The following is a 14,996-nucleotide window of genomic DNA, read 5'->3' on the forward strand; positions in this document are numbered from 1 at the left end:
GGGGACAAGCCTGGGGGCAGACCAGAGCTGGGAGTTTATCCCTCCACCTCTCTCGAGTGGGGATACTCACCCTTGCATTGGGGCAGGGTTGGGTGTTGGGGTTTATATCCTTTGTATCCTTTTTTGGGTATGAAATGTAAACTTTGGGAAGCTATTATGGATCACCACTGACCTTGCCCTTTTTCTTCTGGCAGGCCCCTCGGGAGACACTGGCACAGACTGTGCTCGCAGAAATACCCACACAACTGGTCTCCTACTTCAAGGCCCAAGGTTGGGCCCCATTCAAGCCACTTCCACCCCCAGCCAAGAGCCCTGCACAGGCTCCTCAGGCCTAGATTCCCTTAGAGGGTGGGCTATGGCTCGTCCTCAGCCTTGTGTCCCCAAGGTCCCTGTGGGCATGGCTCAATCCTGCACACATTGCCCAGTGCTGCACTTTACATTTTATACTTTTATATTTGCTCTTGCTGTTGCTCTTGATCCCTCCTGCTTGCCCCTGGAATCCTTCATTTAATAAAGATCAGTGAAGACCACTGCTTTGCCACCACTCTGTGTTTTTGAGTGGGAGTTTACTATTAGCCGTGTTTATTTTCCCTGAGTCTCAGTTTATCCCCCTTAGAGGTTGCTGAGTGAAGGATGCCTCTGACATCATAGCCCTAGGCAAAGAAATTGGGTATTCCAGGCCAGAAGCCTAGAGACACTTCTGTAGGATTGAATGTGAGCCAAACACCCAGCCTGCCCTGCCTTAGGACAGGGCTGAGCTGGGAACACAGACAAGGAGGGAGCGGTGGTGGTTCTAATCCTAAAGATAGGCTACAAGCCTGAATCTTTTTAACAGCTAATTTTTTTCTTACTAGAAAATTAATATGTATTTTCATATAAAAAAAAATACAGAAAAAATTATATCCAAACTCCCATGTGCCAAAAAAATATTCGGTGCGTATTTTTTAGTCCACCATGCAAAACTGTATACATGTTTTTTTATTTTATAAAAATAGGATCATATTATACATACTTTTTTTTTTTTTTTTAAAGATTTTATTTATTTGACAGAGAGAGACACAGCGAGAGAGGGAACACAAGCAGGGGGAGTGGGAGAGGGAGAAGCAGGCTTCCCGCAGAGCAGGGAGCCCGACGTGGGGCTCGATCCCAGGACCCCGGGATCATGACCCGAGCCGAAGGCAGATGCTTAACGACTGAGCCACCCAGGCGCCCCCTATACATACTATTTTAAGATGCTTTAAAATGTCTGCTAGTTAGTACAAAATTATTTCAAATATAAATACTGTATAACAGAGCAAGTGAGGGTTCCTTTCTTTCCTAGGTCTGACATTTTTTTTTTTCCTAAGGATATTATACATACTCTTTGCACCTTGTTTTTATAATATTTTGGGTGTCTTACCCATTAGAACTTACTGGTGACCTTATTCTTTTTAATGCATATATATTATTCTGTGTATGAGTATCTTATAGCTTATTTAGCCAATCCCTTATTTATTGAGATTTGGGTCCCCTCCAATTTTACAATATTACAAAGTGCTGTAATGAATATCCTTGTACATTTACCACAATATTTCTGAAGGATGTTCCTGGAAGTAGAAATGCTAGGAATATGAATATTTAAACTTTTAATAGATACTGTAAATTGCCCTCCATAACAACAGTCTTTTGTCCCTTTATCTGTTAACATGACAGGCAAAAAATACTTTCATTTTTAGCTTGAATTTATTTAATTTTGAAGGCGAGGTACCATTTCATGTGTTTGTGAGTTATATTTCTTCTGAATAGCCTATTTATAGGTGTTTTTGTTGTTTAAGCCTTTATTCTTATACATGTTGAAAATATTTCCTCCCAAGTTATTGCCTTTTCATTTATAGTATCTTCTGATCCATAGAACTCTTTTGATATGGAAGTTTATTTTGTTTTGTTTTTTTTTTTTTTTTTTAAAGATTTTATTTATTTATCAGAGAGAGAGAGACAGAGGCAGGCAGAGGGCGAAGCAGGCTCCTTGCTGAGCAAGGAGCCCGATGTGGGACTCGATCCCAGGACCCTGGGATCATGACCTGAGCTGAAGGCAGAGGCTTAACCGACTGAGCCACCCAGGCGTCCCTTGATATGGAAGTTTATTATGTATACCAATCTAGCTTGCTTTTTAAGAAATTATCCATATATCATTAATTTCCATGATATTAAACATTCCCTTAAATGTTACCATTTCTTTTGGACACATTTTTGTAGCATAAATTATCTTCTTGTATGGGGTGCCTGGGTGGCTCAGTTGGTTAAGCGTCTGCCTTCAGCTCGGGTCATGATCCTGGGGTCCTGGGATTGAGTCCCATGTCAAGCTCCCTGCTCGGTGGGGAGACTGCTTCTCCCTCTTCCTCTACCCCTCCCTCTGCTTGTGTTGTCTCTTTCTCTGTCTCTGTCTCTCTCTCAAATGAAATCTTTTTTAAAAAATTGGTTTATCTTCTTATATACTATTTCCAGTTTTCTCTTTATAAACAACAGTGTGATGAATATCCTTAAAAGTATTATCTTTGATTACATTGATATATCCTTCGGCTCCATTCTTAGAAATGGAATTACTAGGATTAAAGAATGTAAAAAATTTTAAGGCTTTTGGTTCCTCTTGTGAAACTGTCCTCCAGAAAAGCTGTATTAGTTCATATTTCTAAACTTAGGCTTTGAGAGCACTCAGTAGAGTTATTTATTTAGTTAATTTTATTTAATTTTATTTTTTTAATCTTGTATTTATTTATTTGACAGAGAGCACAAGCAGGGGGAGCAGCAGGCAGAGGGAGAGGGAGAAGCAGGAGGGAGATCCCAGGATGCTGGGATCATGACCTGAGCTGAAGGCAGATGTTCAACCAACTGAACCACCCAGGCACCCCTCAGTAGAGTAATTTAAATTACAAAAGTAATATCCTGAAAATTTAAACGAATGGATATGTGCTTCACCCTAACACATACTCATGCATTCCACTTCCTAGAGATGTAACCGCTGTTCATAATCTATATGTATATTCTTCCAGTGCATGAACACACTGGGAAGGATCCTAAGAGGCAAGATGGTGCATGTTCCTTTGCTCAAGCTGGTCCCCCTTTTCTATTCTCTGCCCAGGTAGAACTCCTTAATCTTTTGATGCCTGTCTCCTCCATCTTTTATTCTTCCAATTCTACTTTGATCCTTAGAGTAAAGAATTCTTGGATCAATAAAGAAATTGTTTGCTGGAGCATCCTCCCTCCCGTCAGGCTCCCTGATGGCAGGGACTGATGAACACTACACCACTTGTACTGGGCCTTGCAGTAAAGACAGCCTGAGATGGGGCTACCAGGCCTGCATCACCTCTGACTCTGATGCTTCCTAGAGGTTCTCAAGACTCCTTAGTTTTTGAGTGTTTACTTCAAGAAAAGGGGTAGTTAGCTTCTCCACCTGCACCTAGCAGGAGTTGGGGGGACTTTCCCAGAGGGTAGGGGCAGGAAGCGAGGTGCACAAATATGGCTTCAGGTTGACTGGCAGCTCTGAGTTACAGAGGGTGGCCTCTGGAAGAAGGTAGATTTGGGTTCCACTGTGGCACTGTTCCCTTGAGTGTTTTGTGACTTGGGCGGTTTCCCCCTCTGGGGTTATGAGGATTAGTTAGATAATGTGTAGAATGTCCAGCGCACCATCTCTTGCACATGGTAAGTACTCCATAAACATGAGCTGCTATCATATTGATCTGAACTTCTCCAAATTAAGAGGGTGCATTGTAAAGTAGACCCCCCCACACACCATATTTATATACCAAAGGCAACCAGAGCCCTCCCCACCCCACCTCAGCATGGATCCAGCTTCTTTGAACACAGACCTGCACTCTACTTCAACAATCAGCATGTTTAATGGGGTTCCCCTGTGGCACTGTCTCCTGCCCCCTCTGAAGTTCGCATGCCATGGGCTCGGACCCGATACAAGCATGTGAAACGGGGGTGGCCCCAGTTGCTTAGAATCTGGATCTTCACCTTGGGAAAGGCAGTTGGGGGGTCATTCTGGGGAGACAAATGGATCATGCCAAGGCCTGCTGTCCCAAGGGCTGCCTTCCTCTCCAGTCTTCCTTTGCTGGCCCGTTCCTTTAGCACCCTCGCCCCCAGAGACACACACCTGTAGGTGGAAAGTCTGAATCTCTGATTTCTCCACATTGAAGGTGAATTTCCCTAAGAAAACTTCAGTCTCATCATCAAGCTGGAGGCCCTGGTGGGTGAAGAGTGAGTAGAGGGAACAGTGAGGCACAGGTGGGAGAGGGAGAAAGCAACTTCATGGAGGACCTACTATGGCAGTAGTTGTATGCACGCTCTCATTTCTCTTGGTGTTACGGTAGTGTAGTGTGGGATGAGGGCTCCAAGAAACCAGGTTGCAGTTTAGTCTGGCCAATTGTTAGCTATGTGACTTTGGCAAATAAGATCCCCTTTCTGAGCATTACTTTCCTCATCAGTGAGGGGGGAGATGATAGCACTTCTTAGGTTGTTGACTGGATGCAAGGAGATGATCCATGTAAAGCAAAGCACAGAATAAGCGCTCAATAAAGCCATACCTAATGTTTGGATATGGTTGTAATTATAACCTATAGGCCTGAGAGGCGAGTGGTAGTATCTCCATTTTATAGATAAGCAAGCGAAGACTCAGATAGTGACACCAATTTTCATGACTGGTACTTTCTAGGCAAAATCCCCCACCTCCTTAGCCTCAGCCCCACTCACGTAGACTGCGAAGTCGCGGGGGGCGCTGTTGGCTCCCCCGGTGTGTGCCACACTGGGTGGTGGGTGCTGCAGGGTGATGTCGCTCAGTTGCACACGACCCGGTAGCCGGATCACCACCTGGCCCTGGTCGCCCTCAAAAGCCCAGCAATTCCCAGGGAACACATCTGGCTGCAGGCGAGCAGGTAGACCTTCAGAACCCACCGACAGAGCTACTCGGCCCTTCCCCAGCCTGGGCATTGGTTCAGGTAGCCCCCCTGCCCCCCCTCAGCTCAACGTCTTCGTCGGCCCCGCCCAGTCCTCCACCCGGAGCCCGGGTGTGTGTCCAGCCAGATCCTGTTCGGTGCCCCAGTCCCTAGCACCACCAGGCCCCGCCTCCAGCCGCTCCCATCCTCTGCCAGGCAGGGCCCCGCCTAGCGCCACGCCCTCAGTTCCGCCGGGTCCCACCTCCAAGGAGCTGTGCGGTCCTTTCCCAAGCATCCCGCCCCTGGTCTGGTTCTGGGACCCAGGTTCCAGGCCCACCTCCAGGATAACCGTTGGCGGCCGCGCGTAATTCCAGAAGCTGAAGCGATTCCAGAAGTAGGCAGTGTTCGCATCCTCATAGTCGTGTGATGTCTTTTCCAGGTCGATGGAGGCCCCTGGAGCAGGGAGAAGCAATCATTCAGAGGCTCCCAGGCCTGACAGACAGCTGGGGCAGGGTCTCCGAGGTCGGTCTCTTTGTCCGGGCATGTGCGTAGGTCTGTCTGTGTCAATGTCTCCGCCCCCTTCCGTGTCTCTGAGTCTCAGTCTTGCAGTGTCTCTGGGTCTTACCCACAGAGCTCAGCGCATAGTCGGGTTTCCTCACAAAGTCTTCATTCAACCTCTGGAATACAATCTTGGCCACTCTCTGAAAAGAGGGAGGGCGGGTCCTGGAGGGATGGAACTTGCAGGCAGATTTTTTGGGGGGCAGAGTTCTGGGACTCGGTTCTCTGGGTTGGATTTTGTGGGCCCTGGGAGAAATCCCAAGTCAGGGCTCTGGGGCGGGGTTTACCGCTCGGGACCCACGGAACGGGGCTCCGCAAGGGGCTTCCAAGGTGGACCTTGGACTAAGCAGTGTGCGGAGCCACGCGGCGACACTTTGGACAGACAGGAGGCTGCAGGCCTCACCTCGCTGTTGGCTGCGCGAACGCTGGACACCTCCTTGTGTAGTTTCTCCAGCTCGGCCTGGAGCTGCTGCAGTTGCTGCCCCTGGGAGCGCACGCGCTCGTGGTACTCGCTGCGGGCGGGAGGTTGGCGCGCGCGGTTGGCTCACTGTCTGCCCGGGCACTTCCCGTAAGGCCCCGCACAGAAGCGCCTTTGAGCCCCCTAATTCCCCACCCCAGTAGCCCTCTTTCACCTTAGAGTCAGCATCTCCTTAGGTTCCTATTGGAGGGAGGGAGGGACAAAATACAGCGCTGCTCAGCTCCCACCCACTCTCTTCTCCCACATCAGCCTGGGAGCAGCTGGACTCAAAGGGCCTTCTTTTTGAGGACTGCCCCCCTCCCTTCCCTGACCTGCCAGGACCTCTCAGAGACCCCCAACCATCTCTGGGCACAGTCCTTCAGAGATCTGTTTATATCCCTTCCTTAGGATGAGAGCCTCCAGCGCTGTCCCCCTCCCACCAGCCAAGGGGACCCCCACAATCTCCAGGGTCATACCCTGCCAACCACCCACCCTGGGATACAGTTGCCCTGACTCACATTCTCCAAAGGAGGGACCAGGTACAGCAGCCCCCACCAGAGTGCTGGAGAAAGAGGAGTGGTCTAAGGGCAAGCCGAGGGAGAGGGTTTCCCTGGCATAAAGGGGTGGTGAGGAGAGAAAAGGCTTGAGGGGGGCTGCTGCGTCTGAGGGGGCTAGCGGGCTCTGAAGGGGACTGTGAGCAGCTGAAGTTGTTGAGTGGGCTGAGGGATATAGAAGAAAATGTGCCGGGTTTGGCTGCAAAACAGCCAGGGCTGGGGCCCCAGGGGATTCTCCACCCCCTCACCTGCCAGAAAGAGGCTCAGCAGTGACACAGCCGTGAGCAGGAAGCGGATGGAACAGACCTCCCTGAAGAACCAGAGGGAGACTGAGGCCCCGGACCCTAATGCACCCCGCAGCCCCACGCCGGGCCCTAGACCCAGCATCCGCGGACACGACTCAGCCGGGTCTGACTGAGTCAGGCTCAAGCCTCCGCGGGTCCGGCCCTGCTCCCCGCCCCATTCCCTCCCTCTGACCTGTACACAATGACCAGCACGTCTCCTACCAGGGACAGCAACACGCTCAGCACCTGCAACAGCAGGTCTGGGGAGAGGAGAGGAGGCTTTGAGGGAGGGCAGGGATGAAGAAGGGCTCAGAGAGCGTGGGGTTTGAGGTTCAGGAGGGGCTTGGGAAGAGAGGGGTGGTCTAGGAGAATTAGATGGGGGCAAGGAGAATGAGTTCAGGCTCAGGGAAGGTGGATCGGGCTCAGGGAAAGGGCTGGAGACTGACATGGCATCGGGACTCAGAACGAGCAGGGTCTCTCAGAAATGAGAACTGGAGTTCAGAGAGGGGAGCCAGAGGGTCAGAGGGGTTCCAGGCTGGCCTGGCCCGTACTCAAGAATTTCTTGGACACGCGCGGTGGAGGCATCTCCTGCCTCAGATCCAGGGCTGAGAGAAGGTCGAGCTGCTCCTCAGAGACTACGGGAGAGCCAGCCGGTTCTGCGGGAGCCCAAGGGCGCCATTGGGGCCCTGCGCAAGGCAGGTCTACTCTTTCCCCGAGACCGCGCCGCAGGTTCCCCAGCCCAGAAGCGGGGCAGCCTCCACGGGCACTGGTCCCACCGCATCCCCACCCTAGGTCTCTCTCAGCACTCTGAGGCCCCTTGCTAAATCAAGACGTTGGTCCCCCTGCGGAACGGAGGCCCCGCCCCCAGGCAAGTCTTGGCGCTGCCCTATTTCTCTGTAGCTACTTATGCTAACACCGAGGCCGCGCCTCCTCAGTGGTGTCCAATCACAGGATTTCCCTGCCCCTTCCCAGGACCGTCCAACACCCCGAGGTCCCGCCCCTTAGGGAATCGTATTTGGTGCCTCCCCTCTTCGCCCTACAGGCCCCGCCCCCTAGGGGGTGTCCAGATAGACTTAATCCCGATTCCATGCCAGGCCCCGCCCCTGGGCCCCGCCCCCTCCCTCAGCTCTCCCGGGTTCGACCCCGCCCGCACCCGAGGCCCCGCCCCTCACGGTTGCCGCGCCACAGGCGGTCGGCCCATTGTGGCTCCGAGGCGCCGGCTTCTGCCGATAGCTTCCAGCCCATGTGGTTCCTCCGGGCACTCCTGCGCTCAAGGCGGGCTCACCGCAGCTCGAGCCCCGGGCTCTTCTGCCCTCGGGCTCCCCGGGCCCCGGCCCAGCTGACCGGTGCCCGCTGCTGTCCCCCGAGGTGACGCTCACTGAGCTGTTGCTGTTGTCGCTGTAGAAGTTGGGCGTGTGCTTGTGAGGGGACGTGGCTGAGCCCGGGCGAGGGCTCCGCCGCATCCTGACCCCGGGACGCCCTCTCACGGACGCCAAAGTCGCCGCCGCCGCCGCCAAGGCCCTCGGCTCTCCCTCAGCCGATGTGCGCGGCCGGGACGCCACGGACCCTGTGTGCAGCCGGCGGGCCCCCCGGCCGGATTCAGCCCTCTCCCCTGTAGCTGAGCCTGGCTGCTGACGTCATAAAGGAGCCTAGGGTCTCTACGGAACTCCCTGAGGGTGCGTCACAGAGCTAGTCGTGACGTCCCTGGGAGCCATGGCAGTCTCTTATTCTTTCCCATGTTAAAGCAAGAGATGACATCACATCACTTCCTAGAACGCCCTATCTTACGCACTTGTCATAAAAGATTATCCCTCTTCCTGCTTAGTTTTTCTCCTCAGCTCATATCACCAAGATGCTGCATATTTTACTTACATACATATCATATCCATTGCCTGTCACACCCACCAGAACGTAAACTTTATGAAGGCAGGGATTTTTGTCTTGTTCACTAGTGTATCCTCCAGGACCTAGTGGGGGGCCTCCTTCTCCCTCTCCCTCTGCCTGCTGCTCCCCCTGCTTGTGCGCGCGCTCTCTCTCTGTCAAATGAATAAATAAAATCTTTAAAAAAAAAAAGGAAGGAGGAGGAGGAGGAGGAGGAGAAGGAGAAGGAGAAGAAGGAGAAGAAGGAGAAGAAGGAGAAAAGAAGGAGAAGAAGAAGAAGAAGGAGAAGAAGGAGAAGAAGAAGGAGGAGGAGGAGGAGGAGGAGGAGGAGGAGGAGGAGGAGGAGGAGAAGGAGGAGGAGAAGGAGAAGGAGAAGGAGAAGAAGAAGAAGAAGAAGAAGAAGAAGAAGAAGAAGAAGAAGAAGAAGAAGAAGAAGAAGAAGAAGAAGAAAGAAGAAGGAGAAGAGGCAGGGAGTCACCCAGGGCACTTCTAAATAAACATTTAGTTTTCTTTTGCCTGGCAAACCCTTCAGGCCCCTCCACTCGTCCTAGTCCTCAGGCCAGAGAACTCTGACCTTGGGATCTGTGCTTCCCTCTCTCAAACCCATATTCACCAGAGGTCCGTGGTGTGAGAATTCAGTACCCATCAACCACCATACCCACACTCAGACCATCCGTCTTGCATTGCGGAAAATGGAATGAGGAATCCCAGATGGTCACAGCCAAGAGACCAGAGGTTCCCACACTCCTACTGTGCAACAGAATAGAAATTCAGGTTCCCAGGTACATTTTGAGGTTCTACTTCAGCATTTCTTGAGTGGGAGCAGGAATGTGCATTTTTAACAACCATATGTTGATCCTGATTAAGGACCACACTTTGAAAAGCAAGGCAGTACATTCTATGCACATTACACAGCTAGGTAAATAGATCCAGAAAGGGGAAAGGGGTTTCTAGGGTCCACACAGTGTATGATAGAGATTAGAATTCCAAAATCTTGCCCTCGAGCCCAGTACTTTCTGCCACATCCCATCTTCTTTGGAATGTTAGGAAGAGAAAGTGACAGTTCTTAGAGGGGTTGAGGGGGAGCGAGAACTTGCCAGGCTGTGTTCCTGCCCAGAAGAGGAAGTGCCCAGGATGCCTGGGTGGCTCAGTTGGTTGAGTGCGTCTGCCTTTGGCTCTGGTGGTGATCCCAGCATCCTGGGATCAAGCCCAGCATGGGGCTCCCTGCTCAGCGGGGAGTCTCCTTCTCCCTCCCCCTGCTCTTGTGCTCTTGCTTGCTCTCTCTCTCCCTCTCAAATAAATAAAATCTTAAAAAAGAAAAGAAGGGGAAATGCCCACATTAGTTTCTAGAGGGGTGGCATCAATACCCTGCTTGATTAGATGCCACAGAGTTCAGGGGTGAAGGGAGGGAAAGGCCAAGGCACTGCAAGCTAAGAATTCTGGTCCCCTCTCTGCCTTCCTTTGGATCCCATTGCCCCTATCTGTCAACTGGGGAGGTGAAGCCTTCCCCCAACATCTGGGGCCTTAAGGTCTAACCTGGACCTTACTTAAAAACAGAACAACCCATGCCTGATTGTCTGGTGTTCTGTAGACCTCAAAGCTCATTTGAGCAGCTAACACCTGGGAAACAGGTAGAACAGGGCTTTCCAACCCCTCTGTTGAGTTGGAGAAGCTGAAGCACAAGGAGGGACTATGTCTGGCTCAAGGCCACACAGCAAGACCCAGCTCCTCTGAAGGTCTAATCTTATCTCTGCTGCTGCCTGATACATTCCTTGTACACAAGCCAAAATGACAAATCGCAGGTTCTGGAACCCACCCTGCATTCCTTCCCCTGGATGTCCTTCTCTGCTCAACTCCTGTCCTCGAAGCCCATGTTATTTTACCTATTTATTTTTTTAACTAGGCTCCATGACCAATGGGGGCCTTGAACTCATGACCCTGAGATCAAGAGTCACATGCTCCACGACTGAGCCAGGCAGGTGTCCCCTCTAAAGCCCATCTTAAACACTGTCTCTTCAGGGAAAGCGCCTCTGGCCTCCCTCCTCTTGAGTTCCTGAGTCCTGACCCTATCGTGGTCTGATGGGAATTGCAGTCTTCCTACACTTTGTTTGGTGTTGGAATCTGTGAAGCTACTGGAAGACAGAGAACATGTCTGATTCACCTCTGTGGCTGCACCCTTCCCCTACATGGTGGCATAGCACAAGTCTTGCATATAGCAGGTGTCATTAAACAGAATGATTAAATGGATGGCCAGGATATGCACTCAACACACAGTTACAATCACACATGGGTAGAGACTCCCATATACATTCATTCCTTCATTCGGTAAACGTACTGCACATCTGTTTAAGGGTTACTAACCTAAGCAAGGAGCTCTATGTCCAGAAAAACGCACAATTGTTCAATATTTTATAGACAATTTCAAGAATTTTCAGACCCCCTGAAGCTTATCTCTGGTCCCACTAGTAAGACCCCAAGTCCCCAAGTTAAGGGCCTCTGGCTCCTGATTAAGAAGTGTTCTGAACACCTGCTGTGTGCAAGCTAGGGACATACATTCAACCACTCATTAATTCAAATGTGTTGAATGCCTACCGAACTAATGCTGGGGGCTAGGGGATTCATTTATTAATCCATCCATTTATTTAGTCAGTTTTTTGAGGGTCTACCACATACCAGACCCTCAGCGGGGCATTGAGGAAAGAGAGATGATTAAGGAGCATCATGAGACCAGTGCCCTTGAGGTCTTATTGACTAGTGGGGACAGACTAGGGTTCTATCTCTCTCCTTAACTCCATCTCCACCTTATCCCAGCTCCCACTTCATCAGGATGCATGCAGGATGGAGGCTAAAGCTGGTGCAGGCAGGGAGGACTGAGCTGACCACAGGGACCTTACCCCCTTCTCTCAGTCCTTCGGCTCCCTCTCCACCCATGACCTCCAGGCCTGCCTGTGTGTTTGACTAAAGGGCAGGGATTGCTGAACCTGCTGGGTGAGTCCAGTTGAATCAGAGGTGAATGGGGTGAGTGGGCAGGTGGGCAGGAGGGCAGACGGGCAGAGGGAGAGCCAGCGGCCCTGGAGCAATGGCTCTGACTGCATGTGTGCGGCGACTGACAGGGCTGCCAGGCACCCATGACCGACAAGTGAGGCTCAGCTTTTGGGGTGAGGCTTTGTAGGGGTGCTCTAAGGATTTTGGAACTGGGGGGGCTCCCATTTCTCCATTCCCTAGGCCCTCAGTCCAGTGCCTAGGCATCTCTCTAGCCTGTCTCCTTCCTCCCCCAGCCCAGTTCTCTGCTTCTTTCCCTGTCCATCTTCTACCTTTCTTTAAGGGTGAACCCTGGGGGACTGGACCCTGGGCTGGGCGTCTGTGGTGTGTGTGTGTGTGTGTGTGTGTGTGTGTGTGTGTGTGTGTGTGATTTTTTTGTGGGGAGGGACTGATAAATGACTATTTCAATTCTGAGCAGGCTTCACCCAAAAAACAAGGAGAATTCACTGTGGTCAAGAAGCAGATATCGGTGAGGTGAGTGGGGTTGGGTCCTGGATGTGGAGAAGCTGATCTGTGCCCCATCCCAGTCCCTCTTTATGAGTTGGGGGGCATATTCCTGGGTTTTGGGAGCTGTATTCTCAGGAAGTGGAGTCAGTCTCAGGCTTGAGAAGCCAGACCCAGTCAGAATCAAGACTGGGGGGGATTAGTTCTTGACTGGTAGTTACCCTCAGATCAGCCCTAGTTTGGAGTCAACCCTGTGTTGGGGAAGGGGGAGTTGGTTCCAGGTTTGGGACATTAGTCATAGAATTAGCTCCAAGTTTGGAGGGTTGGATCCTGTTTCAGGGTTAGGGTAGGCTCTGGACTGGCGGTCAGGGTCAGCCCAGTGTTGTGTATCCCAAGATTCCTCCTATCCGCAGCTGTTCCATTGGCCACACCATGGGGCTCCGCTGGTTGGGGAGTGCCTGTCTGTGCAGTGGTTAACTGCAGCCATGTGTTCAGCCCCAGGTGAGTAGGCCTGGGGGAGCCAAGGATGCAGGTAGGGCTGGACGTGGCATGGGGCCATCCCCCTGGGTCATTCTTCTGCTCCCTGCCACACCCGCAGGTCTCTCGGGACACTGGTGATCTCCCTGCAGCAGCTACAGAGTACTGGGCATTTGGTGCTATGGGAGGCCCTAGTGGATGAGAATCTGTGAGTGACCCCGGTGAGTCCCACCAGTCCTCAGCCTGCCATCCCCAAGCCTGAGAGTCCCTCTAGACAGAGAGTTCCATTTTTCAGAGGGGAAAACTGAGATCCAGACAGGAGTGATAACAAGGCCACCCAGCCAGGACTCCTTTCACTGTGGCCCCTACACGGGCTAGCCCCTACATGGGCTAAGGGCCAGGCTCAGCTCTGAGGACCAGGGGTGTGGCAATGGCGGAAGAGAAGTTCTGTTCTGCTCCCTGGCCTGGGACCAGACTAAGTTCTTTTGGGAGGCAAATATGAACCTGGCTGGATTTTCCTGGTGTTTCATGGAGGGTCATATAACCTGCTAGCAATGGACCTGGGTTCCAATCTCAGATACACCATTTCCCAGCTGAGAACTTGGACAAGTTATTTAGCTTCACTAAGCTGTTTCCTCATTTACATTATGTGGAGTCATAGGAAATGTTGAACTTTTCAGTCTGTCGTTTGTTGAGCTCTGATTGTAAGCTATGCCAGGCAATGAGGATTGAGTGGTGAGCACAGCCAGATAAGGATTTGCCCTCTTAGAATTCTATATCTAAAGAGAGAGGCAAACATTAAACAAATATTCACACGAATAAATGCAAAATTGTCACTGATGGGTGTTACAAAAGAGCTGGTAGGGGGTTGGGAAAGTGTATAACAGAGGGATGTAACCTATTTGGGGGTCAGCTAGGGTTCCCTGAGGAAGTAGTGGTTGAACTTTGAATGGAAGGATGATAAGAGTTAACTAACTCCCAGTGCTCTGAGAGAGCATAACTGGGGTGCAGGGCAGGAGCAGACCTCATATGAGACAGGACTGGAAAGGTTGGCAGGGGCCAGACCATGCAGAACAGTGAAGCCCACAGTCATGAATTTCCAAGAGCAACAAGAGAATTCTGTAGTCGTGTTTGGCCCCTTCAAGAGGTAACTAGCACATGCTAAGTTCTTAATAAGTTGTCAATATTATTAATGACCAGAGAGGAACCACAAACTAATCACAGATGCAGGCCAGGAAAAGGCATTGTCTTTGGACTTCTTTTAGCCCCAGGCAGTTTGAGGGGCGCTGGGGCACACTGTGTGTTTGGTTTCAGATACAGGTGGAGCTTGACCTGAAGTATCAGCCCCCAGAGGGTGCAACTGGAGCCTGGGCAGAGGAGGATTTTGGAGCATCCATCCGGGACAGGTACCCTCCCCAACCTCCTGCCATCTAAGCAAGACCAGATTGTCCCAGCCCAGGCAGGTCGTGGAAGGGAGAAGTGGGACCTAATTCCTCTCTGGATCTGCTGGATGTGGTGACCCTCGGACCTGTGCTGCCCAGGCTGCAGCTCTGTGGTCACGCACAGCCCCTCACTCCTTTCATTTATCCTCCTTCCAGCTCAGAACTGATCATCCCCAATGTGGGCTTCCAGGAGCTGGAATAAGTATGTGGGGATGATCTCGGATCACCAAGTCAGTCTTGGGATTAGGAGTCAGTGGCACAGGGTCAGTCCCAGGGTCTGTGATCAGTATTTAATCAATTTTAGGGTGAGAAGTCAGTCCTAGAATCAGGAGTCAATTCTGGAATTAGGGGTCCCAGGTTAGGGGTCAGTCTAATGGTCAGAAGTCAGTACTAGGGTCAGGGAAGTCAAGGGGTGCCCAGAGATGGGTGACAGGTTCCAGACATGTCCCTTGAAGGCCTTTCCTATCAGGCCCAGGAAGGCCTGGCTGGAGAGGCGGGCAGTGGCATTGGGCCACAGGCTAGCTCGAGGCCTAGCTCAGCAGGATGATGAAGACAATGAGCTGGAGCTGGAGCTGGAGGACGAGCCTGATGTGCAGCTTTCTGGTGTTGTGTTCAGCCACCTCAAGAGGTAACTTGTACCCACTGCACACCTGCTCCCACACCCACCAGTGTGTCAACCTCACACGCTTATACATGTAGGCCCGTGCTCATCCACACTCACAATCACATGATCCCAAGGTGTGGGTGAGGAGTGGATATCCTGGGGCCAAGGGTCACTTACTCCTAGACATACCCCCTGCCCCATTCACACACACAGTTACACTGGCACACGTGGGGCTTCTGGAGCCCACTTAGGGGATGAAAGCTTGATGAGGGTAAGGAATTTTGTCTCTTTTGTTCACTGCAGTGTCCCAGGGCCTAGAATAGGGTTGGCACATAGTAGG

At 51.5% G+C, this 14,996-nt stretch overlaps 2 protein-coding genes and 1 pseudogene across 7 annotated transcripts in view; 2 read left to right on the forward strand and 1 right to left on the reverse strand.

Moving 5' to 3' along the window:
• LOC116641535 (RNA-binding protein 12) overlaps positions 1-530 on the forward strand; it is a 35,171-nt gene extending 34,641 nt beyond the window's left edge. For all 5 annotated transcript variants that reach the window (XM_032419277.1, XM_032419274.1, XM_032419275.1 and 2 more), the window contains exon 16: positions 195-530. In XM_032419277.1, the coding sequence (XP_032275168.1) occupies positions 195-335 (141 nt within the window). In that variant the 3' untranslated portion in view covers positions 336-530. The remainder of the gene's footprint in view (positions 1-194) is intronic.
• A 3,234-nt stretch (positions 531-3,764) lies between these two features.
• SPAG4 (sperm associated antigen 4) lies at positions 3,765-8,332 on the reverse strand. Of its 2 annotated transcripts, none has more exons than XM_032419383.1 (12): positions 7,920-8,332; positions 7,318-7,422; positions 6,960-7,026; positions 6,731-6,792; positions 6,447-6,490; positions 6,104-6,129; positions 5,875-5,983; positions 5,539-5,614; positions 5,251-5,366; positions 4,732-4,899; positions 4,136-4,225; positions 3,765-4,023 (listed from the first exon to the last, which is right to left on the reverse strand). In XM_032419383.1, the coding sequence occupies exons 1-12, from the start codon at positions 8,227-8,229 to the stop codon at positions 3,874-3,876; spliced, it is 1,323 nt and encodes a 440-aa protein (XP_032275274.1). In that variant the 5' UTR covers positions 8,230-8,332; the 3' UTR covers positions 3,765-3,873. The 2 variants fall into 2 exon arrangements, with proteins under 2 accessions (XP_032275274.1, XP_032275275.1); XM_032419384.1 differs by having other exon boundaries at positions 7,939-8,011.
• LOC116641596 lies at positions 5,278-14,711 on the forward strand (annotated as a pseudogene).
• Positions 14,712-14,996: the final 285 nt, after the last annotated feature.

The sequence above is a fragment of the Phoca vitulina genome, unplaced genomic scaffold (assembly GCF_004348235.1).
Source record: "Phoca vitulina isolate PV1807 unplaced genomic scaffold, GSC_HSeal_1.0 scaffold22, whole genome shotgun sequence".
In the NCBI taxonomy this organism is placed as follows: domain Eukaryota; kingdom Metazoa; phylum Chordata; class Mammalia; order Carnivora; family Phocidae; genus Phoca; species Phoca vitulina.